The sequence below is a fragment of the Hippichthys cyanospilos genome, chromosome 1, assembly GCF_059441005.1.
Source record: "Hippichthys cyanospilos isolate Australia breed blue-spotted pipefish chromosome 1, RoL_Hcya_1.0, whole genome shotgun sequence".
Classification (NCBI taxonomy): domain Eukaryota; kingdom Metazoa; phylum Chordata; class Actinopteri; order Syngnathiformes; family Syngnathidae; genus Hippichthys; species Hippichthys cyanospilos.
The window spans coordinates 19028334-19054551 of record NC_142369.1 but is presented as its reverse complement, the minus strand read 5'-3'; the positions used below and the strand labels follow the sequence as shown (position 1 = coordinate 19054551).

At 41.7% G+C, this 26218-nt stretch overlaps 1 protein-coding gene across 5 annotated transcripts in view; it reads left to right on the top strand.

Moving 5' to 3' along the window:
• The window catches only part of slc20a2 (solute carrier family 20 member 2), a 46310-nt gene that overhangs the window by 18341 nt on the left and 1751 nt on the right, over nucleotides 1-26218 (top strand). For 2 of the 5 annotated variants that reach the window (XM_088419735.1, XM_088419973.1), the window contains exons 2-10: nucleotides 9487-10039; nucleotides 11196-11336; nucleotides 11605-11690; nucleotides 14449-14545; nucleotides 14742-14861; nucleotides 16207-16440; nucleotides 16553-17192; nucleotides 18035-18220; nucleotides 22914-22998. In XM_088419735.1, coding sequence (XP_088275861.1) covers nucleotides 9751-10039; nucleotides 11196-11336; nucleotides 11605-11690; nucleotides 14449-14545; nucleotides 14742-14861; nucleotides 16207-16440; nucleotides 16553-17192; nucleotides 18035-18220; nucleotides 22914-22998 — 1878 coding nt within the window. In that variant the 5' untranslated portion in view covers nucleotides 9487-9750. Of the gene's footprint in view, nucleotides 1-689; nucleotides 820-2665; nucleotides 2855-9486; nucleotides 10040-11195; nucleotides 11337-11604; nucleotides 11691-14448; nucleotides 14546-14741; nucleotides 14862-16206; nucleotides 16441-16552; nucleotides 17193-18034; nucleotides 18221-22913; nucleotides 22999-23856; nucleotides 23942-26218 lie in introns of those variants that run through there. The other 3 variants (XM_088419811.1, XM_088419894.1, XM_088420049.1) reach the window with 3 other exon arrangements.

Here is a 26218-nt window from a genome sequence, read left to right as displayed (position 1 = left end):
AAAAAAAAAAGTGTGGTTTGTCTCAAAAAACGTTGAAAGACACTGCGTAACTGCCCTTCCAGCAACTTGTACATTTACTGGAACAGTTCACTTTCCACCAGTTGCCAACATCTCATTCACGTGTCAAATGTCACAATAGTAAACGGTATTTATATTAAGTTATCCACGTGGAAGCAGTTTTTTTTCCATTTATGTAGAATTCTGACTGAGCTGTCATCTGTATATGAAATTTGCAATTTGTCAATTGCATCCCAGTTTTGTTGCAAGGTTGAATATGTCCACCAGGTATGGAAAAAAAAAAGCCTTTTCTGCACCGCTATAAAGAAGGAAAGTTGTCAACAAAATATCTGGGCAAAGTCAAGTGGCTGTGGTGAGTTCAAGTTTGAGGCAGTTTTGCATTTGCGTGTTTGAGAGTGTGTGTGTGTTTTTCTTCAGGCTTTGGAGGTGGTGTTGAAACAGACATGCTCATTGCAGTCATGCATGCTGTTGTTGTCATTCTTGAACACCCCACCCCCAGCACCTCTCCTCCTCCTTGACTGATCAAAACACAACGCAGTGTGTGTGCGTGCGTGCGTGCGTGCGCGCACTTAGCTTGTAGGCGACAGCGCCCCCCCGCTGCGGAGCACAGAGTCAGAGTCAGCAGGTGCAGCTGACGCAGAAAGGCTTTTGAGCAGGCAGGGCCAGTTGGGGCACCGAGAGGGAGAGGAGCCACGGGAAGACCGTCTCACAACTCTCAGAAACACTTGACAAATCAATAACGGCTGAGAGGAGCGAGGCGAGACCGGACCTTTTAAGAATACCTTTGCTTCAGCCGTGTATGTAAGTAACAGATTTGAGTTTAATCACATGGATGAATTGGGATGACGTTTGTGTGGAAGTTGTGAAATGATCAGCCGGGGGGGATAACTCATTTGATTAGATGAATTTTTCTCCGTCATGAATTGTAAAATATTACAGAGTTGCGGTGTGAAAAGGGGGGATAAAACCCACACTTCTGCCTGGTTAGTTAATCATGCCGGGCTCTTACAGAAGCTGTGAAGTATTCCTCTTATATTATATATTGTCAAGCATTTGGCGAAACTCTGTTTTTGTTTGGACAATGTCGATCCCGCTGTGACTCAGGCCCCGTCGGCTCGACAAAACGGCGCGACATAGAAGCACACTGTTCTCAACGTGTGATTGAAAGGAACAATTGTGGCGGAGATGGTGTGTGGTCGTGTGCAATGAGGCTGTGTAACTAAGACAATGTCACTGCATGGCGCAACATCATCATCATCACCTCCTTCAATGACTTTGTTTTGCCTACTGTCGGAATTACAGTTAAAATGAAAAACCATTGGGCTGCAACCTCTACATTTTTTAGACTGTTATATTCCACATATTCTTCCTTTGAAAAATTGAGTATATTTGATCAAATAGAATTATTTTCATTTAACAAGACAGTGCATATAGAAGATGCATGTCATTTGATGGCTGCTTGGGGTTGGTATCCTCGCGTTCCACATGATAATATTTGTGGCATGATAAGTGTTTGTGGCATTAAAGGTGAAGTTTGGTCTGGTGAGTGACATGGGAGTTGGCAGTAAGCAAATTTGACTTTGTTCGTAGCTTTAGACGTTTTCTGTCTTGGGTGCATACAGATTCTCCTGGCTCAGCGAAAACATGGCAACCTTTTTTTTAAATTTCACAAAGTAGTGCATAGTTTTCTGTGTTCACTGCAAACCTTCGGGGCAGAGATTGAAATTTTTGGTCAAATTTTAGACCTTAGGTCAGAGATGCCGACTCAAAGTTTTGTTTTGACTTTTTTTTTTAACTTTCCTGAAATTTAGGGAATTACAAACTGTATGGACTTGCTATATATGAAAATGAATGATTTATTTTTGCATTGTTCAGTCTTGATGGGGGTGACACCCAAGTGTCTTTGCTGCTAGCATGAGCGAATTCCCTTTATTCTTCTGTAGAGAGATAAAATGTTCAGAGCTCTCAATTCCATTACAGTACAGTATATTGTTTCACTGAGCAGAATAGTGCTACCCAGACTCAAGCCGAAGCGCACCGTCCCATTGCAGATGTTTTTTGTTTTTTAGATGAGAACTCGTTGAGTGAACTACTGTACAGCGCATGTGCTGCTTGACCCTAAGTACTACTCTCACTTTTCTCCTTCGAGACAGAATGAATGAACACTGTTCCACACCATCAAGTTGACTATAATGGTACTTGAACAACTGCAGATTTGAACCGAGCCACAATGTTACCATCCTCATAGTGATCCAGCTTTATTTTTAGAATGAAAAGTTGCGGCTCTCAATGTCCTTGATCCAGCGAGCGTTTCGCGCTATCCACACAGACAATCACCTGGCATGTTTACGCGACTTGGCCCTCATTGGCTGCCGCCTCCTCTCACGTCCACCCTCTCTGCACACCGACAGCCACTCATTGGCCAGCGTGTTTTTTCTCAACGCAGAGATTATCCTCTGGAAAGGCTGTCTAGACTCGCTTCGGTTCCGATTCTCTCTCTCTCCCTTTCTCTTTCTCACTCCCACTTTCAACCTCTCGTTCTCGCTCTCCCTCTGCCCCCCCCCCCCCCCCCCCCCCAACCTGCTGAAGTCTGACTCTCTTCACCACTCTGTCCTGCCTCCATTCACTCTTGCTGTCATCAGCTGCGCTCTCTGCCCATTTCCTCTTCTGTCAGTCACACGCTCAGCCTCCTTTTGGGTTTCATTTTACCAGCTTAGCCGCTACAAACAACCACCACACAGTGTGGCTTTTACCCCCAAACGCTGCCGTGCGGTCTTTGCTCGTGACGGAGATGACACAGACGTAGGAGATGACACAGACGTAGGTAGACATGAAGGTGAGTGGAGATGACTTTCAGGATTCCCCGCTCATCCCTGTCGTAACTCAGCCATCTGTTGCGGTGTCCTTGGACGTCAGGTGTATCACAATGATGCCGTGAGTCATTATCTCGTGCTGCATGCGACTTCCGCTTCTGGTTCTTTCAGCGTCCGGCCACATTCGAGCCACGGGAGGCGGGGCCGGGCTGGTTTATGCCGCCGCGTGCCAATGCAGCCCCAAGCTCGTGACACGGTGTTTCGCGCCAGCTGTAGTGGCGGTGCTGCAGTGGCATCTCAGGCAGATTAATGAGTTCTGTGCCGCAAACAGTGAAAGGAGGGACGGCATTGTTCACACAGCGCATGCTTCCAAAGGTTGACATTGTAACTTAACGTGCTAGTCAGGGATCAGGACAACATTTTCTGTTAGGATACACTCACTGGGCAAATTAAGCGAGTTTTGAGGCTCTTTGAGTTCTTGTGGTTCAGTGTGATTGAGGGCAAAAGGTGCGATTGGCAGCTCTCAGCCAAACTGTCAGCTGCAACATTGAGGAAGCAGAGATACAACTTGATTTTCCAAACTTTGAGCCTTTTCCTGTCAATGTTCTTGCAAAAAGTGGATGAACAATGAGATCACATCATATTCGGTTGGGTGTATTAACGCCTGTCTCTTCTTTGACCTTCAGGAAGGAATTGTCTCTTCCCCAAAATAATTCTCAACAGCTTGTTGTCACTTCAAGTGGTTCTTATTCTGTCTAACTTGCCCCTATCCGACCCGTATCTCATCTGTTGATGGCAGTGCGAACGGCACAGATGACATTTTTTTTTTTTTTTCAAATGTGATAGAGGCCACTTGGGTATGTGAATAAATCTTCAATCTTATGACATGCGACTCCAGTCTTAACCACCAGGTCACATTATTCCGATTCGCACTTAACAAAAAAGCGACAAAGATCACAACTCTGCGCATAAAATTGTCCGCAACAAATTGGAAAAACCAAAACAACGATAGCTGATGAGGTGAAGAGAACTTAATGATGGGAGAGCAAGGAAAACCTCACCCTTCCCTTCCTTAATTCACTCCTTTAATTTAACAGATTGAAAATATTCAGGTTTCTCTCTGAAAGACATTTCAACACTGTGACGTCACAATGTCCTCAATGCGCAAGCGGGGCAGTTTTTTTGCTGTTTAGAGTTCACGCACAGGTCACATACAGGTCACATTTATTTGGAAATGTGAACAACCTCGCAAAAAATCAGAATTGAGCATTAAGCCCCGCAGTGTGAACCTAGCCAAACTGCACATTTGGCTAATCCTTCCTTACGACCTTCACTGTGTAAACATTGGCTCACAAACAGACAAGTTGATTTTCGGCAATTGCCGCTTAACTCGACACATGATAAAATCATACGTGGCGAATATCATAGCAAAACCATGCAGTGGCTAATGGTTGCAGGATAATCAGCTTTGCCTTTTGTAACAGCTGCCGCACCCAAATCATGACAATTGTGTTGGGTAAACATGCATTTTGTCAGCATCAGCACCTCGGACAGTGGTTGTGCATGAAATGATATTGGGTGTTGCGGGGCACTGTTTGAGAGGTTTTATTTAACAACCTTTCATTCTTTTGTAAATGTACTATTTATCCCAGTGAGTGCATAATGTTATAATTTAGCTGACAATTTTTCTTGTTTTCTATTTTAGTTGCTTTATGTTTGAGTTTTCTGCCTCAGTGCCAGCCAAACCGTTACATTGCATTCTTAATCAAGGCACAACTATTCAGGCTGCTGGCTGAATTTCTGTTTTTGGTATTTTGCGGATTATATTTTGCAAGGATGGCCTTAATGGTGGTTGCACAAGTTTTTCATTTATTTTATTTTTATAAATATGATTCAAAAAGCCAACTATTTCCAATGACTCATCAAGTCGTCAGTCATGCGACTTGACCTTCAGTTTGCTGAAGTTTCTTTGAATAGGGAGGCCACACAGCAGAACGTCTATATACAGGTGCTGCTCGATAAAACTTGTCTAATCCCTAGGCTTCATCTATTTCAGTAGTTTGATTCAAAATGTTATTATTCATAGCACACACAGTGAAATATTTCTTGATTTTATTTTTTAAAATTTTACTCTTTGGTTTTTGTTTGTTTTTGTTTTATTACCAATTGGCGATTTGTATTCCCAGCCTTGACTAACTAAAACCTCGTCATTTGTTGACTTATCTAAACATGTGCATAAATATTTCAGATGTTTCAAAGCATACGTAAAACATGTTTTTAACCTCACATACCCCACAAATTGCTATGTTGGTGAGGGTGCTGCTTATTGTGCTCAAGGCAAACCATTTTGGAATTTGCTGAATATATTCACTTTATCTCATAACCCTGACGAAGGCGGCATGATGATGGGTCTCATGCTTTTTTCTTCTGATTATGCAGAAGCGAGGGAATGTTGAATCTCATCCGGAGCTTGTTGGTTTATAAGCAGAGACTATTAGTCTATATGCAGCATTTAGTCTTTGCAAAACAATTTGAAATGTACTGATTAGTGTTTCACACATCGTAGCAGTTTAGGACCTGACATAATAATTTGATTATTATTATTATTTGATTCCTACTTAGAATTGCTGTTTTGGTAATATTGAAAAGGCCCTAGGGCAAACCAAGGCTGCAAAAAATATACATACAGCGGAAAATGTGGACGTCCATCATATTTTACCATGCACAGTCAGGATGTCAGAAAAAAATAAAATTATTGTAATAATATTGAATAAACTTAAATATTGAGTTGATATAATAAGGCCATAAGTATCAATCCCTGATGAAAGCTGATAGATGGTGATAGAGTAGTTTTTTAATTTATTTGTTATGGAGGTCTTTGAAGTCCATTTCTTTAAGGGTTGGGGGGGCTTCTCATGATTCTCACGTTGATACGAGGATTCAGTTTTCTCTGACGTACAGTACTTATCCTAATTGACGGTCTTCTAGTCGTTCTCAAAGATTGTCAAGCCCAGGCCTTCATCACTGTGGCGTAAACAGTACAATTCCCTATAAGCGATCAGCTCCACTGCAGCGGCCTTCACGTCCCCTAATGCAATTTCCATCCAATTCAGTGTCAGTATCACATGAGCATAAATGTAGTTGGAATGATAAGATAGAGAGCGTAGCTGCAGGACAGCTGCTAGCATAAAAAAACAAGGTCAAATCGATAAATATGCCACAGAAGCTCAGAGCACAAGAAGGCAAGAAAAAAGCAAAAAGCGGCGATATTGGAGCGGTCAGGTGTTGTCAGGATGCATCGGTCGGCATGATCCAATAAAGATAACAATTTTGCATATGTCTGGCATTTCCGAGCCCAGGGAGAGCAACAGCATTCTGTCCTCCGCCATTATTTAACAGGAAGGTTTGTACCCTTCTCGAGGGAGCTGTGTTATTACCTACTTGTAAATTATTCAATTTGATGTGGTTTAGTGGCAATCACCTTGGCTGACAAGATTGTCATTTGCAGCCTCTTAACGCCCAGTGGGTCCACAGATCCTTTCCCGTGATCCCTACTGTGGGAAAGGTAATAATACTGTAGCTGTCTTTTGTCAGTTCAATTCCCAGACTTTTAAGATGTTTGACAGCAAACCCCAGGCAGGCTTTGAACAACCCTCTGCGCAGATGTTGGGTTTAAACGCTTCAGATATGAAGTTAACTAAGGAATAAAATCGATATGCGCATCCATGAAGATGGCACATACTGATCCAATGTGGTTTCACCCGAACCCAATCAAACCTACTTAAGCGTTTGTGCAGTGGTCCTTGTGGTCCAATGGGGTATGAACAATAGTGTGTGACCTCAGTAGTTCCAAGTGGAGCTCTCCTGTGAGGAAGCTGGTAAGTCATGCTGAGCTAATCAACTTGTTTACATGGAATGCTCCCTGTGAACAATTGACACAACCGTAGAAGGCAATGGTGCATTTGCCTCCTCATTAAAGCTGCATTATGTTTGTGCGTCTAATTTCGCATCAGCTCACAATCATTTTCAGCATCTTTCTCATTATCTTACTAATTTAGACTGGGCTTTGCAATTTACCTGTTGATGAATGGGGAATTTAAATTTCATTGTGTAAAATTGGTTGGTGAGGCAAAATAGATAGATAGATAGATAGATAGATAGATAGATAGATAGATAGATAGATAGATAGATAGATAGATAGATAGATAGATAGATAGATAGATAGATAGATAGATAGATAGATAGATAGATAGATAGATAGATAGATAGATAGATAGATAGATAGATAGATAGATAGATAGATAGATAGATAGATAGATAGATAGATAGATAGATAGATAGATAGATAGATAGATAGATAGATAGATAGATAGATAGATAGATAGATAGATAGATAGATAGATAGATAGATAGATAGATAGATAGATAGATAGATAGATAGATAGATAGATAGATAGATAGATAGATAGATAGATAGATAGATAGATAGATAGATAGATAGATAGATAGATAGATAGATAGATAGATAGATAGATAGATAGATAGATAGATAGATAGATAGATAGATAGATAGATAGATAGATAGATAGATAGATAGATAGATAGATAGATAGATAGATAGATAGATAGATAGATAGATAGATAGATAGATAGATAGATAGATAGATAGATAGATAGATAGATAGATAGATAGATAGATAGATAGATAGATAGATAGATAGATAGATAGATAGATAGATAGATAGATAGATAGATAGATAGATAGATAGATAGATAGATAGATAGATAGATAGATAGATAGATAGATAGATAGATAGATAGATAGATAGATAGATAGATAGATAGATAGATAGATAGATAGATAGATAGATAGATAGATAGATAGATAGATAGATAGATAGATAGATAGATAGATAGATAGATAGATAGATAGATAGATAGATAGATAGATAGATAGATAGATAGATAGATAGATAGATAGATAGATAGATAGATAGATAGATAGATAGATAGATAGATAGATAGATAGATAGATAGATAGATAGATAGATAGATAGATAGATAGATAGATAGATAGATAGATAGATAGATAGATAGATAGATAGATAGATAGATAGATAGATAGATAGATAGATAGATAGATAGATAGATAGATAGATAGATAGATAGATAGATAGATAGATAGATAGATAGATAGATAGATAGATAGATAGATAGATAGATAGATAGATAGATAGATAGATAGATAGATAGATAGATAGATAGATAGATAGATAGATAGATAGATAGATAGATAGATAGATAGATAGATAGATAGATAGATAGATAGATAGATAGATAGATAGATAGATAGATAGATAGATAGATAGATAGATAGATAGATAGATAGATAGATAGATAGATAGATAGATAGATAGATAGATAGATAGATAGATAGATAGATAGATAGATAGATAGATAGATAGATAGATAGATAGATAGATACTTTATTCATCCCCGTAGGGAAATTCACATTTCCAGCAGTATCCTCAAGTCGAGATATAAAATATGAGAAATAAAATACACAAGATACACATAAGTCCAGTAAATAGCATATACTAGATGGGGTATTTGGTGAATGCTGGTCTTTGTTCCTACTATGGTCTAGTACCTGCGTTTGTATGAAAGTCCAAAAGTGAAAGTCTCTCACTAAATCTATGGCAAGGCAATACCAAGTTAATATTGCTGATGCTACCTTCTCTATTTAGTATTTAGAATGACTCATTAAAAAAAACTTTTAAATCATTAGTTGCATGAAGTAAACTCAGTTTTAAATTGATGTTTCACCAACTGTCAGATTTAAACCGATGACCCATCAACTGTCAGATTTAAAAAAAAAAACCCAAAAGGGCCAGACTCCAGACTGTGTCAAAATGCTGAGAGTTGGGCCCATTTGCAGCTTTCTTACCTTCCATTAATCTCGCTTTTAATGTGTCTTTTTTTTTTGTTCACATTGCGATGAATCTGACACTTACATTTTTCCAGAGTCAATGCTGCAATACTGATGGTTTTAAGTATTTTTGGTCAGCACTGACTGGACATTTATGAGATTTGAATGGAGGGACAAATGGCTGTCAGTAAGGCTGTACCATGTCTCCGCCCCTTCCTGGCAAGTATGGCTGTACGCATGTTGTCTGTGAACAATTAGTCAGAGCCATTGTAGGCTTGCATTAATACAACTGGCGAAACGAAAAACATTTTAGGATGCAATTTTTAACCCTGAACTGTATATTTTTCCTTCTGATCACCAAATGTACACTTTTAAGTGATCTATAATATTGTTGGACAAGTCTGCCCCAAGTTGTTAACACTGGCATTAGTGCCAAGGAAATGCATTTTCTTTGGCGTGGTGGTTCCAAAACTTTTTTTTTAAAATTATTATCATCTTTCTCAAATTAGAGCCACAGTGGTTATTTCAAGTCAGATGTGCTAATTCATATCAAATGCAATCCTGTCATTCATTTTCTCCTTTTTGCTTTGATTTTTTGTGTGTGTGTGTGTGTGTGTGTGTGGGGAGGGGGGGGGTATTGTCAGAATTGTGAGTTTACGCCATCTGACTGGCAAAAAAAGCGTCATGGTTCATTCCTCTAATACCCATCTCTCCTTTCTCTTGCAGGTGAAGGAACGTGTGGACAGGCTGTCTCACATTAAACTATGGAATGCTCTCTGCACCCACCAACACTAGTCTCCAATCTTTGGACTTCCATCCAAAAGCTTAGTTAACAGCTGTGCGCCACCCCTCCAGCTCTTTCCGACCAGGAGGCGAAGAAAAGGAGCGGGCCTTTCAAGTTCCTTCAATAACATATATGCGGAGCACTGTCACTTTTTAGAGTATTTAAGATTGTATCCTCTTCTTGCGTACGGGTGAAAGCATATCAAAATGGATCTGGATTCGTATCTGTGGATGGTCATTTTCGGCTTCATCATCGCCTTTGTTTTGGCCTTTTCGGTGGGCGCCAATGACGTGGCAAACTCATTCGGCACGGCGGTAGGGTCCGGCGTGGTCACGCTGAAGCAGGCCTGCATCCTCGCCTCCATTTTTGAGACGCTGGGCTCCATGCTGCTGGGGGCTAAAGTGGGCGAGACCATCCGTAAGGGCATCATCGACGTCAACCTGTACAATGACACGGTGCCCGTGCTCATGGCCGGCGAAGTCAGCGCCATGGTCGGTAAGTGAGCTCAGGTGTAGGGCTGCAGCCATTAGAAAGTCAATTACTTTGGTACCCATTTACTGACCATAGGCACAGATTGCTTGCTGGGTCCATAAAGGTTTCTTCTGTCAGTGCGCGGCGACTCTCATCTAATCTGATTCAGACATTCTAGAGTTACGCCGACCAGCTGGAATGTAATGGTCAATTTTACAATAGAATTATGTGTAATATAGAAGCAGTAAAATGTTGTATATCTGCAAAGACAGTGTTCCCTATTGATGACACCGTCAGAGAGTTGTTCACTTAACAAATATGTTTATTGTTGTGATTGTAGTTTGTTGTAATGCAGAACATTACTAGACAGCAGGGGTCCCCAATCTTTTTATCACCACATGTTCGAAATGTAGAAAAATGTTCACAAATTACATAGATTAAATCAGTCATATAATCAAATTACAAATGCTATTCATTTCAATCCAAAACGTTAATTAGATGCAAATGAGTACTTTTCAATGCATATACTTTGCATATACTAACAGAGAAATACCTGGCACAAACAAAAGTTTTAACAAGCTAAACGCAAACAAGACAATACTATATAACATGCTGAACACTTGCTAGTATGTTCAAGAAAGCTTCACTTTATTCAATTTTACCTGTAGGGTGATTTGGATTATCGCATGCGACAAAACAACTACATAAACTCAAAATAATGAGAATATTAGCAGTAATATTACATTCATGCATTAAGTGCACAGACATAATTCAAAGCAGCACATGAGAGGTAGTTAGTTACAAGGTGAAGTGTGATGCATCATTTGTGAAATAAAATTATGACCTAACATTTGTAGCCTATACAAAAAAACTAGCTATTTGTAGCACGTGCATAATTAGCTTAAATGCTACAATTAGGTAGTCCGTATCCCTAAGGACTTTTTTTTTTCCTGCATTGGAAATAGCAATAAATTATTGCTTCAAATCATGAGCGCCACACACAAACAGATGACTTAAGTCCTGAAATATCGAATGTGAATGTTTCCATTTCATCCACTTTAGCTCATCTTACTGTGAGAACTACTGTATTGGCTATTTGGCACACATACGTAAAGCTATCCCTTTAAATCTTTAGCGCTTTCTATAGATCCATTGATGAACGTCTGTGCGGTGTTTACAGGCTCGGCAGTGTGGCAGCTCATCGCCTCCTTCCTCAAACTGCCCATTTCCGGAACCCATTGCATTGTGGGCGCTACAATCGGGTTCTCCATGGTCGCCATAGGTACCAAGGGTGTCCAGTGGATGCAGCTGGTGAAGATTGGTAATATAAATCCTCTTAAAATTTGTCGGTTTAGGCCTTATGCAACTCCCCGCTGTAAAGATTTCCTTTTCTATTGACAAACAGCCAAGCAAGTTGCTAGAGTTACCTCCCCCATGTGGTTTAGCGGGTTTGTTTACAGAGGCGTGGGGAACATGCATAATGAGTTGATCCCCCAGTTAATGCGGGCTGAACGGAAACACAATAAGAATTTTCCGATTGCTACTTTTGAGTGTGTGTTACTATTTTGATCGCTTCTCCGTGTTTGCAGTATCGTCGTGGTTCATCTCCCCCTTGCTGTCCGGACTCATGTCTGGGGTTCTCTTCCTTCTAATCAGGAATACCATTCTCAACAAGGTGGGTTTTTGAAATAAGCACATAATAAGTACTTGTGTGCTTGCGATTTTGTGGGAGCACTTACCAGCGTGACCGCTCCAGCGCACAGTCAAAATTCTGCACAGGCGTGCTTAAATGAGATGACATTCAAGCTCTGATCTCAGCCAGATCAGTACTTTTGGGTTGAATGCAACAAAAATGTAAAATCTTCAATTATCAATTGTTAGGGACATTTTTCATTTGAGTTGACTTTATTATCGAGACCTGGTTTTTGTGGGGGTTTTTTTTTTTTTTTTTACCACTCTAGTAGTACATAGTGTCTGTAACAATTGATCGCTCCCACCGGACAGCATTGTGATTTTTTTTATTAAAACATCAGATTGAATTGACTAAATCTTATGCATGAAACCGCCAGGACAGAAAACATGACAAATCTTTTAACAAAAGCCATTTCAACATAATAAATTTCAAATTGGGTCTGTTACAAACAATTTGAGAAATTGATGTTGACAATTACGTAAGACCGCTTTTGGCGAGAAGCTATTATTTCTCTGAAAGTGTTCTCAATCAAATCACAACGTGTGTGATTTTAAGATCTTTTTTTAAACTGTCAGCCTGGCTTAGAGTCTTCATAAAAATCACTGACACACAGGAACGCAGATGCACAACCGCACACACAAACTTGCTTCAGCACAGATAAAAATCCATTTGCTTTGGCAACATCAACGCACCTCGCATTATATAACAGGCAATCTTTGGCGGGCGAGGAAAGAAAACGTGTGGCAGCTCATTGTAAGGTCACGACGGCGTGATCGCAGCATGAATGACTCACCGCACGATTGGTTCAATCGGTGTGTAGACAGACGGCATCGGCGGGTCAAATTCAGAATGAACTTGTCTGTCTTTCGGCCGGCTGTGCGCATGTGATTCATGCTTTTATTTGCCGTGTTTTCTCTTTTTAGAAATATTGTTATCACAATTTCACAACCAGTTTGGTTTTTGCAAAGCTAGTCCAACTCAGTTTTTTTTATTTACAGAGTCTTTTATTTGACAAACTTCATGACATTGAGTGTTTTTCGATACAGATTTTCAATACAGTTTTTCTATACCGGTACAAGTATTTTTATACATGAAAGGCTCATTATTGTTTTTGTTTTTTTATTAATTGAGATTAATTCATAAGATTTGTAACCTTATCTCTTTTTTAAACTAACTCAAATATTTCTGACAGTCAACCAGATTTTCTGTTTAATAAGATACATTGTTACATTGATACATACGATACATTTTATGATGGCAGATCAAAATATTGATGTACAACACCAAAACAGTAGTTTCTTTTACAGACTTGAACAGATGCTGTCATAAGCATTTACCTTTTGATTTTGAGACCAGTACCATGTGCTGGCTGCAACCATTAATTTCATCCATCAGGAGAAGTGTTGCTGTTTTCTTTTCAATCACCTTTTGGAAATTATTAGAAAGAATAAGTCATTAATTAGAGAGGAGCATTAAAATGAAACATTGTCCCCATCACAGACTTGCTCAAACGCTAGTATTCTTGTGTTTAGTCTGCTATGGCTTGCTAAATCGGAGTCTCTGTTACCATCGTTAACTTTGGCTGCAGGGACAGCTGGGTGCTTTGCATTTATGTGGGAGACTAAATTTGCTGCTTCTGTGATAAGCAAACTCCCTTTCAAAGACGTTCTTGTTCTTTACCTTTTGGAGGCTGGACGTTACAGTATGCTACAGGTATTTTGTTAATTGCACAAGGCACATACTCCTGCATTTCCTTTAAAGCAGAAACGGAAGGTACTGTACATGCAACCACCGACTCTCACGTGGTGAAACACGCATGGCGGTGGTAGAATATCAGTTCTGTGTTTCAACAACAATAGGAGGCTAAAAGAGTCCAACTAGCAGTAATGTCAGACAACTATTTGCTAAACAACTCTGACATCGGAGAAGCTCTGACATCGGCTGATCTGAGTCAGCAGAGGCGGGGCGGTGTGGGATTCCACTGGTGTTGCCAATGGATTAGTTGACAGAGATTTGGGCTCTGTTTTGATATCATGAAGGTTGTGAGATGTGAATCTGTGACAGACACAGACGAAGAAACATTTGAAAAGAGTAAGCTGTAACAGTGCTCATTCTTCACAGAAGATGATGAAAGTTGGATGGATGGTATTGTATATATTTTTTATATTGCTACAATTGTGTTCAAATTTTTACTCCTTAAAAAGCATTTTGCATTGTGTTAGCATAAAGCTAGCAGCCTTTCCTAGGGCGTATCTTAAATACATCATGAGTAATTCATTTTTTTTCCAGTTTGACAGTAAACGTTTACTTGGAGTTGCAAAATTCATAAGACACTTTTTTTTTCAATGGATTGATTTGCCAAACTGCTTCTTGTTATGCAGTTTGCTTCAAGTCAAAGCAAAGACACGGCCAAGCGAGAGCTTGTACCTTGACAAACTGGTAAACTGGGTCACTCAATAGTTAGAATACCTCTCATTTCTTTGGCCCCCAATACCACAGGATTGCCCCAAATTAATACTTTCATTGAATTTGCTTAAGTACAAAAAACAACAACAAAACAGGTACTGTTTTGAATAACAAAAGGCAGGTTCCAAAACCACTTTTTCCAATAGGTCTTGAGTACTCATCGGTATCGGTCTGAAAGAAAAAAAAGTGATATCAAGCACCCCTCGATTAATACGACAATATGACGCAAATGATCACTTCTAATCAGAAAATGTGCTTTTCTTCATCTCTTTAGGAAGATTCTGTTCCCAATGGCCTGCGAGCACTGCCCCTCTTTTATGCCACCACCATTGGAATCAACACCTTCTCCATCATGTACACGGGAGCGCCATGTAAGATCCGCATGTAGTCTGACACCAGCATTCAATCAAATTATCACATCGGGCATAAGAGCCGATGCTGCCACTTTGATCTGCTCGCTCAAAATTCCTACTCTGGGTGTGACGAAATTATTGAGAGGTGAAGATATGTCGTGTGTTGGCATCATGTTCTTTCCTCATGACTGTGGTGTACGCTCACCGGTTGCAGTGCTTGGGATAGAGATGCTGCCGGTGTGGGCCATCTTTCTCATCACCTTGGCAGGATCCCTGGTGTGCGCAGCTCTAGTCTGGATATTCGTTTGTCCTTGGATGAAGAGGAAAATAGCAAGTAGGTGTACTGGACTCGCTATCGACTCATTGGTTTCTTACCAAAGCCTCCCCGAAGTCTTTGCGTTACTATGATTATTTTAGATTCACTACATGTAGAAAGAAGTATTTATAACATAGAAGTTCTGTATTCGAACAGGGCTGAAACAAGACCTCGAGTTGATTCAAAAAATTTGCTCGAGGCTTTTCTTGCCTCGCCAAATTCAAAATGAAACCATCATTCAGCATATATTAGTGGGATCCATGTGAATGTCTTGGTGCGCTTTTATTTTGACATTGTTCCTGACAGCCTGTCTCAGTGTAGCGGCTTTACTAGTCTCTCTACTGCATGTGTAGCTCCTAACTCCCGATACAAAAAACACAGCAAATTCAGTGCACTAATATACAACTTATTTATGCTGATATTGGCATTGGGCACCTGTTGCCAGTGTTTACTGGCGGTTTGGGCGCCATTATACCATGTAGGCTGGTAGGACAGACGTCACTGACTGCACATTATGATAACAGCTTAACACAGTTCCTTTTTCAACTGATCTTTTATGAAGAAACTATGTTGACTCAAATGTATTGTCTATGCCGGTGAATACGTATAATAGACTAAAATTTATGGGGAGACACTTGATTAAAGTTTATTGTTTAGAAGAATGAAAAGTAGTGTGCTGCCAAGCAGTTAAAATTTTTGTAAAGAAAAAAAAGCTAAGCAAAAAAAAGTTGGTTATTCTTAAGTGGAAATGTGTTACATGTATATGAAATTCTGTGTTTATAATTGGTTTTCACCAAGAAAAAAAAAAAACTTTACTTCCATCCAACTGCTGGATATTTAATTAGATTTTTCTGTAGTATAGCTGAATGCCAAAATATCCTGATAGCTGTTACCCTGTTTTGAGCGACTAAAATCAATGACCCGTTCTAAAATTTACTGAGATGGTACCCGTATTTGAACTAAAGAGCAAAACTTGTACCTCAAGTGAATATTTCTCCCAATTGAGAATTCATGACTCACCTTTACCCCCGCACACAAGGCCAAATAACCAAACACAGCATGACCTGGATGCCCGTAAGGATTATAGGTGACTTTAGCTCATTATTACATCCGCCTCAAATGGAATGATGAATGGCATTTGGATTGAGTAGTGTTTCTTAATTTGCCGTGGTAGTTGGCTTGGCGGAGCGACACATTGGAATGACGGCCAAACTTGGCTACTCTGAAGTTTTTCACTTCCGTCTCTCATTATTGTCATATACAATTGCTTTATTTCAGCTTTTTTTTTTATAGGTCACTATTAGTGTTTTATCAATTGTATGTCCAGGGTCGTATCATTCTCTGTTGCCCTCCTTTTGCCCAGGTCGCCTAAAGAAGGAGCAGGCTTTGGCCAGGATCTCCGACGAGAGCCTGGACAAGATCCCTGAGGAGGAGGAGGAGGGCCCCGTCTTTAAGGAGTTGCCTGGGGCCAAGGGCGCAGACGAGGCTGTGGTGCCACTTACTGGAGGCAGCAGCGAGAGGAACGCGCGCACCTCCAACAGCGAACTCACCAACCTGACCAACGGAGGCAGCGTCATGCCAAACGGACGAGTTTACGGTACAACTTTTGACTTTATAACTTGTGACACTGTGAAAAGCAGAAAAGTAGGGACACCCCTGCGCTTGACTCTTTACTACATTCCTACTAAACTACGTTAAATGTCATACAGGTCGCACCCACTCAATGACCAACGGTTGCCTCAAGTCGCCCGTCTCTAACGGCAGCTTCAGCTTCGACGGCCACGTGCGAAGCGACGGCCAAGTGTACCACACCGTGCATAAGGACTCGGGGCTGTACAAAGACCTGCTGCACAAAATCCACCTGGGCCGGATGGACGACAACGAGCGTCCCAGCGCCGGCGCCGGTCCCCCCGACAACAACTACCGCCTGCTGCGTCGCAACAACAGCTACACCTGCTACACGGCGGCCATCTGCGGGATGCCCGTGCAGCCGCTCATGCGCACGGAGTCTCGCGACGACAGCGAGAAGCTGGTCGGGGAGGGCGGCGGCGGCCGCAGCAACAGCGTGTCCTACTCCAAGAAGCGGATCCGCTACGACAGTTACTCGTCGTACTGCAACGCCGTGGCCGAAGCGGAGATCGAGGCGGATGAGGGCGGCGTGGAAATGAAGATGGCTACCGAGCTGGAGGGGGTGGAGGAAGAAGGAGGGTCCGCACCTATGCCTCTGGACGACCTCGCTGAGGAGGATCACGAGGAGAAGGACAAGTCGGAGGTCTTTCTGCTTTTCCACTTCCTGCAGATTCTGACCGCCTGTTTCGGCTCCTTCGCTCACGGAGGCAACGACGTCAGGTGCCGATGATGTTTATCGCGTGCCAAATCGCCATCGTGTGAATCGCTAGTGCGGTCTTTCCCGACTTTTATTGAGCAAAGGCAGATGTCGATATTTCTTTTCACATATAATAACCCCTGTTATATTACAAATTGGCCTATAGAAAATTTCTTCACTGACTTGAATGTGAAATAGGAGATCTTCAGTCATCAATACACTCATGCCGAGATACTTCACTATCGTTTGAGCCAGCTGACCGACATCATACACCCTGCCCCTCGTCCCCGCCTCTTACATCAAGTACGAGTAGGCCGGTCGAGGGACGCGTAGTTTAAAAGTGATTTAAAAGTATGCCGGCAAAAATGAGGCGCAATCAAGAGCACCGAGAAGGCATACGCGAACTGGCCTGATATAGTGAAAGTTCGGTCAAGTCTAAAAAAGGAACATTGAGACAGAGATATTGGATGCATTATCTTCTGGAGTTAGATTACTTTACTGCACCAAATAAGGAATCGATGCTACAGCAAAGACGCTTCGAACAATGAACAGTTACACTATAGTGCAAATAAAAGATGAAATTTTGCCCCTCAAAACATTCACAATGCATGTAAGATGTGAAAAAGTTCAATGACATCATTGATTGCTAGGCAAATTAGGACATTACTGCCGATGACCAATATTGCACAAGATGGCAAATATCGTCTGATCACAATCAAAATTATAAATAAATGAGATTTTCGGGGCGATCAAGTGAAATTGGATAATTTCTCACAGCGCGCCAGTCATCCCTAACAGTAGTTGGGAATCGCCGCACTAGTGAATACAGCAGCGGAAAACTAACCCAAAGTTCCCTCCTGTGCAGTAATGCCATCGGACCTTTGGTGGCGCTGTGGATGATCTATGACCAGGGCGGTGTGATGCAGGATGCGCCCACTCCCATCTGGCTGCTCTTTTATGGCGGCATCGGCATCTGCGCTGGCCTTTGGGTGTGGGGCCGGCGGGTCATCCAAACCATGGGCAAGGATCTGACTCCCATCACACCCTCAAGGTGAGAGAGGACGCACGGGGGCAAATTGGCCAGCATGCGTGGCTGTGTCCAGAAGATGCCCTGGTTGACCGTGCTTAGTCTTAGTTTGTCTCATATTTATTGCTGAGAAGTATGTTTTGATTTTTCATATAGTAATTATGTTAATAATTTCCCATTTACCTATCATTTTCCTGCTGCGCATGTACTGTTCTTCCTGATTTTCATTTCATTTGAGGTGTCATTTTGACTACGTTAGCATAGTTAGTGATGGACGACGGTGCAGACTTGAGGTCTATATTGGTGCAGGGATGAAATCCTGTCGTAAACAAAGGACCGTCTGTATTTGTGAAAACTCGTTTGTGGCCGGCAGTCCCGCCAATTTCAAAGTCATCCTTTGCTTTTGAGATCAGATCATCACATAGAGACAATCAAACATTAGTCACTAGAAACATGACTCTGAACATGTATAACTCATCCTTTGAAGGTCGGAGTTGAATTCACTATGAGTCATTACTTAAACGTACACGGAGCTGGAGTCCATTTTATTTTAAAAACACCTTTATCCTTTTTCATTCAATAAGGATGACTCATTTTTACTCCTCAGCCAGATTTCCAATTGTCAATGATTTGTGAATGGACTTCTAATATCTGTAATATTTGTTTGGCCTTTAGACAGAGAATGATGTGGGAGTGACAGGCCTTTGTTTTTTTTTCCACTTCTTACATCATACCCAAGTGAAAAATCCCAAGGGCTCCCTCTGTCCAGAGCCCCAAACAGCCTGTCCACACACACCCTCGACCGTGTGTTCCTGCGAGCTCCCGATCGATGCCTACCTAGGCTTTTCCCTCGCCGTTATTCATGTTTGTGGTTGTGGGTTTGTTGTGCGTGTAAATTGTGTGCCGGCCCAAGGAACATTCTTGTCCGGTTGCTTTTAGCTTACCGCCTCATGTTCAGTAAAGACACTGTCTATTTATTAGTTGTAAAAAGTTGCGCATGTGGTTTTGTTCGTGTATTACTTTCACTTTAATGGGCTTTATAACTCATAAAAAAACTTATATCTTGTATTGATTTACAGCTGTAACTTCAGAAATATGTGCATTGTAATATGATCGACTGCAGTGTAGTCAGTCAATAACTCTATTAATATTGTAGAGGATGGCCGTGCGTTGGGCACGTGTGCCTCCCTCTTTTTCAGGTTTGCGGTTCCAAACGCCGGCTTCCTCCCACATCCCAAAATCAGTCCGGGGTGTTTTGTACACTGCGTACACTCCAGGCTCCAGCCCACCTGCTATTGAAGGGAAAATCGATAGGCGTTTGGACTTCATTACTTGGCCGTTCTGAACAAAAAAAGAAAACGGGATGGTAAAATTTGAGCCTCAACACGGAGAGATGGAAAGTAATTGCGACGAGGTTTTACAGGCATCGGAACTTAGAATGATTGATAATTATGTGAAGAAGCAAAAGAAGACCAGTATCGTACTCTCACAGTTGACTGGAGGTTAATTCATTGACCATTAGGTCAAATATCTGGAGAAATACTCATTCAGTGCACCAAATAGCACGGACTAGTCTGTGGTATTTATTTGACAAACTTTACGACGTTGAGACAACGTTGGGACCAAGCAAAAATGGTGCCATGGTGAGACTCACTTGATTTGAATAGCGTAATCCAAGATAGCTTTGAGCAGTAGCTTACGTAAAAGCACAACCTTGGGTCACCAGATTGACCCATACAGTGGACCCCCGGTTTACGACGTCTCCACCTTATGTTTTTTTCACTTCACGACGTGGACTGCGAGGTTTTTTTCATCCCCTCTTTATGGCATTTTCACGGTTTTACGACATCAACAACTGTCACGACCTTAGGGGTCTGCTGTGTTGTTTTGCCTCCATCTTCAGACGTTTTTAGGTAAATTCTCTTATTTTATGGTCGTGTGAAAAAGCCTGTGCTGCAACGTGTCATCAAGATACTGGTCTGCTATTGGTCGGCGTCATGGCATCACCAAGATGCCAACATGCTAAAAACTTGATCTCGTGTGAGTGCTTACAATATCGTATTTATTGTACATTTCAGTGCTTAGTTCCAACTTTGGTTAGCCATGGGTGTCAAGATTGCTCGTGATGTTAAAGGCAGAAGTAAGAAGATGATATGGAAAAGATAGCATGATCATGTTATCTTTTAATTCACAGCTAAGCTTTTTTTTCTTTTGCCGGAACATAATTTCATCATGGACTAGCGGTTTTACTGCGGAAGATGTTCTTTCTGCATTGTAATGATTCCATCATGAATTGATTTTAAAATCTCATGAATAAGTCAGTACATTTTTTCGCTTTCATCCATCAAGGGCATTTCTTTGAACGCCCAGGCCTTATGAGCGTTAGTCATGATGAATGTTCAAGGATTCTCTTTTGGCCTGCAGGAAGTAGTTTGGTCTTCTGGGTGACCTGAAATGTTCAAGTGGAGGAGGAGGGGGTCGTCGCAGCGGAAGCGCCGGCTTCAATCCGTGTAGCAGTCGAAGGATGCCTGTCCGACTCATCCATTTGTGCTTTCCTCTTTTCTTCATTCTATCATGCCCGATCCGTTAAATGTCTTAAATCTGCGCTTGGTGTTCCTCCTTTCCTCTTCCCTGTTCCCACTCCCCTCCTCGTGGGTTTGTCTCATTTAGTTTTCCCCGCATCTCCCCACTGAATGTCATTCCTTCCCACATGGACTCCCAGTCCTTCTCACGGCCTCGCCGTCTCATCATTTTCAGCTCTTTCTCCATACCTCCTCTTTCTTTGGCACCTTCTTTCTTTCCTTCCTTTTCTTCCCTAATCTGCCCATTTCCGTCACTGCCACGGCGTGTTGCCAGCGCTCAATGGCAAATTTGCTCTGGTTGGGTGTTTTAAAGGAGCTCCTTCCTCCTCTCCTCTGTCTGTTTCCATGCCTGGCTGTGGGAGCCAGGGCAGGCCGGTGTGTTAATTTGCTTGACTGCTTGTGCCTCCATTATGCGCTTTCACATTTGTTTGTGCGGACACTGGAGATGCACGTTGCGGCTTTTAAAGACTTTACTAGACGGAAACATTTCTTTTCTTCATTGTCAGCAACTGTTGCCGCTCCCACATGGCTTTGCCAACCAGCCGCTGAGAAGAACAAACACTCAGCATCAACGCTCCTACAGTAGAACCACAAGAGCCTTACAAGGGCTGTATTTATTCTTACCCAATGTTGCGGTGCTCGAAAAAACACGTACCACCTTTTTTCACTTGTTTAGGACCGCAAGCTGTGTCTTTTGCTCCAGAGGTTCTGAGTGAATGCCTCGCAACAGTGGAACTTCACAGGGAAACTCCAAGCGTTAGCTGACAAGTCTCTTATGATTGCTGTTCATATCAAGGACATGTGAGACTATAAACGAGCCATCCAGTTTCAAGAGGCTTGGGCCGAAAATCGGATTTTGGCTGGCGGTCTGAACAGGCCATTAACAGCTCATTATCTACTGTATCCATTTTGTGAAGCACTTATCCTCATTGGGTTAGCAGCCAGGTAAACTGCCTGATATAGGCTCCCGGTCTTGAGCCTATACTAGCCAGGACCAGCCAGCAGCTAATCGTAAGGCACATCAAGACCAACAACTTTTCACACAGACAATTTCATGTCTTCGATTAACTGAAGAAACATGTTTTTGGATTGTGGGAGGAATTGAGAATAGCTGGACAAAAACCCATGCAAGCAGGCGAGATCAAACAATCACATTGTCATTGGTGTTTTGGCTGTCAGGTCTAGGTTTTAAAAAACAGTAGATGCCAGTTTTCAAGTTTGAGCTCTTTCATTCCTTCTCAAACAGTGGGGCGAGGCCCACTGGGTGGGGCATGAGGCGTGGACGACCCCGGGGAAAAGGCTTTGGTTTTGTCTTCTCAAGTGTAATTGCAACAAAAAAGGAATGTCATTCTTTTTTTTTTCTTCTGGCACTTTGATGCACTTGACTTGGTTATTTTTTTTTTTGGTTTTAGACTAACATGTAACCTGTATAAACGCTGTAAAAAGTATTTGTTGATTTATATTGGTTTTTTTTTGGTAATGTTAAAAAATACCGTTTTTTTTCTTTTTATTTTCTTACATAATCTTATTCATAGTTGGCACGGTGAGTGGAGGGGCAAAAAAGGTTTTCTCTTTCCTAGGGCGGGCTTTGCAAAATCACTGATCGAAGGTAATAGTCAAGAAGGTATTTTTTTTTTTTTTTTAATATAGATAATCTGAGCCGGTTTAGATGCACACAAAGCTATGTTCCATTGTATGAATGGCAGCACGTGGACACGGAGGTCATTTGTTTCTACTACTAGGAGGCGCGTTAGCCATTCTAGACGCCGCTGACAAATGAACAAAGTCATTGTTTTCAGGCTAATTTCTTGATGATCTCTCATGGTGCACTCGGCATAGTTTTGGTTTTTTTGTTCATTTTTCACATAGTGAAAAAGCATATTTCGCCCATTAGAGCTCACGGAATCGTCCATTATCAGGCCCAAGAGAGAGGGAAAGCTCAGCTAATATTTAATGTTGCGTGTGGGCGTGCTCAGCATATTTTAAATAGCAATTGCGTGACTGGCCATGTTTAGCGTGCTCGCGCTGGAATGTGGTCAGACGGTGCCATCGGCAGCCCCCCCCGACACCACACGCTGCGGTCCTTTCAATGAAAAATGTTTCTTTGCTCCTCCCCCTCCCTCCCCCCTCCACAGTGGATTCACTATTGAACTGGCGTCCGCACTCACTGTCGTGTTGGCTTCCAATATCGGAATCCCTGTCAGTACCACACATTGCAAGGTATGATAACCCAGTGGGCCCCCCCTCAACCTCTTGCCGGCCCCTCAACTCAATCCGTTGTACTTCTGCAGGATTTGTCCAGGGGCGAGGGCGCGCACGCACTTCCTAATGGGTCACCAGTCATTAGGCTCAAAAGCGCACAAGTGCAGGCCAAAGTACCCGAGCATCATTAAAGTTTGCCTGGATTCCACTCTAGGTTTTTCTTCTCATTTAATTTGAACCTTCCAGGCTGAACGCAAGTCATTCCAAAATGTGATTTTACGTAGCGCAACTACCTTCTTGTATTTTTGATCGCTTACAAAAAAAAAAAGGAAAAACACCAATTTGAATTGGAAAAGGGACAAGGTCATTCGTGTAGGTGTAAAATGACAAACTCCTGAAATGTTGAGGAGCAGACGTTGGTCTCAGGAACGACACTGACCATCCCCGAGAAGTTTGCGTGCAGCTGGATTCTGGCGGCCCCCCACAGAGGTGCGCGCGGCCCCTCCCCTCCGCCACTTTACAGGAATGTCGGCTCCAGAGCGGACCAAACGGGACACCCCGGGTCGTCCTGGATGAGCCCCGCCCCCTCCCCCAAACAGCATGGTGTCTCATCCTGTCTCATTCCTCTTTTCCATTTCTCCTTGTCAGCGCTCGCATGGTTTGGCGTGTGGGCCCTCCACCCTCCCGTGCTTGGCTGCGAAGCAGACCCTACCCCACTGCCACCAAAAGACCCCCCCTCCCCTCCCCTCCGCATACCCCACCCTGCCCACCTGTCACAACTTGTTTTCCACTTTTTTTTTACCTTCTACCATCTCTCTCCATGTTTGTCTCTCTCTTTCTCTCTCTCCCTCCCTCTTTCCTCATCTGTCTTCACAGCGGATTTTGCATTGAAGTAATGAGTGCGCTAACAGTGCTTGTTGCATCAAATGTGGGCATCCCAATAAGCTCCACCCACTGCAAGGTATCCCAGCCTCTGGTCGCGAAGCCGCGCTTAAACAGAGCTCGGCGTCGCGGCTTCACGCGTAGATGACAGTCGCCAATCATGCCTTCACGGTTGCCGTTTTGGTCCTTTGTGCAGTTTTTCTCAAGGTGGCAGACTACATCTCGAATAGAAAGTATAATTGAATGACGCAAAAATAAAAACCGCAATCTACAGTGGCTTCATTTCTTTGCATTAATTGTATTTAGGAGTTAAAAAAGAACCCATTTGAATTGGAAAATTGCTTTTGATGAAGCCAGACCAAAATAGAGTGTTGTATTTGAAAAGGTATCGTTATTGAATTGTATCAAAAATGTCATATGTATCAAATTGGGTCTAGCTGGAGATCCGTTTAAATCAGTTTGATGCCGATGATGGTTTGATGTGTCTTTGAAATGAATTAAAATGAATAGTCTCGACTTCGACAAGCTTTTACACAGTTCTTTAAACGTGACTAAAGCTACGCCTACACCATAACAAATTGAATCCCAATCCTATTGAACCGAATCAAAATCTAAATCGTTCCCCTTCTTTGTACCTCAAATATCATACCTTTTTTCAGGAGAGTTGTTTAACCATTATTGTTGCATGGTGAAAGTTCGAAAGCAGTTTTTAACACGATATCGGTCAATAATTTGTAAAACCCACCACCCACGTGTGGATGAACCGACAGTACACTTTTTTTTTAATTCAACAAAATGTGACTTATGAGATAGAGATAGCGAGAGAAATTTAATAATATTTAATATAATTTGTGTGTATTGGTAGATTTTTTTTGTAATTTTAGATGAGCGAGGGGCAAACTGCACAAACGTCAAAACTGGTATTTAATTGAGCACTAACTAATATGCCAATTCATTAAGAATAAGCTCATCACCTCCCTCACATTAATATTCCCGCCTCACTCCTTAATACACACTTACAGCAAAATGCCTCACTCTTCCGATGTTTAGAGTGGAATTCCTGTGATTTGATCGATTGAATGATTTTGTCTGGGGAACCCGCTGAAGTTGTCAGACTGAAGGAAAAACCTACTACAGTTAAATAGAAATTCATTTCATTTTCACGCAATCAAACTTTATTTTTACCAATGGTCGCACGCACGCAGTGTTGACAGCTTGAGTGGCGGTTCCCCAGGTGGTCCAAGATTGATGAGAGGCCTGGAGCTGCTCCACGCTGCGATGATGTGCAATGACCGCTGGCAGGCTGTCAGCGGCACAGAGGTCACGTAAAGTTGACGCTTCATCGCCATGTGCTTCAAATAAAAACACGTCTTGTTTGGCCTCTCTGATTGCATCAACACGCCCTTGGAACACTGATCTAAAACACAAAGCGGACACGTCTCCCTTGGCTTGCGATCACACCTGCGGTCATTGCACATCCTGGTCATGTGACCTCTTAAAATGATAAATTTGACTCTTTTGATTGCGTGGCGGCGGAAAGAAAAAGGTAAGTGGGGATTGTCTCTGGAAGGAAGTCTGACGTCAGCTGCTGCCCGCTGTTGTGGAAATTGGATTTAATCATCACAATGATAATAATAATAAAACAACAAAGACATTGAATTTGATGCAACAGAGCGTCGATTTCAGACTTCTACCTTCTGTTTTTACATGTGACAAATTACTGAGTAAGCTTGCTCAAACTAACCAGCATGCTAGAAACTGAAGTTTGAATGTGGGCTGCAGGATGTTTTTGCACTTGTGTTTTCATGAAACGATTTCGAAGAAAGAACTGATTTTAAGTTGAAAACACATTTTTTAAACTCTTAGCACACATAGAAATCAGTTGCATAGTCGGGACCTTTTCTCACAGTTTTTTAAACTTTCTTTTCATGAAAGAAAAATTAAAAAGTTGTAACAGTGCTGGAATGGCTACAATTTATCACATGATGGAAAATAAGCATGAATTCAATCAAACTATTTGCATGGCTGCTTTATGAATAATACAGATGCATTAAACCTGAGAATGAAATTAGGGATAGTCCATTTGCATTTGTGATTGCATGTTACTTAAGATACTACGTAATTACAAGACATAAATCAGAAATACGGGTATCAATTTAATTCATAATTTTCCAAATTGAGTGGCAATTAAACAGCCAAAATACTCATGACTTGGCAGGTAGAGGACATGACTTTCACCTTTTGTTCATGCTGGCGGAAACAGGTTTCCCAAGTCATCTAGGTTAATCAAAATAAAATAGATTTCAATATACACGTGTAATTTTCACTGTATCGCACAACTTTGGGCATCTACAGT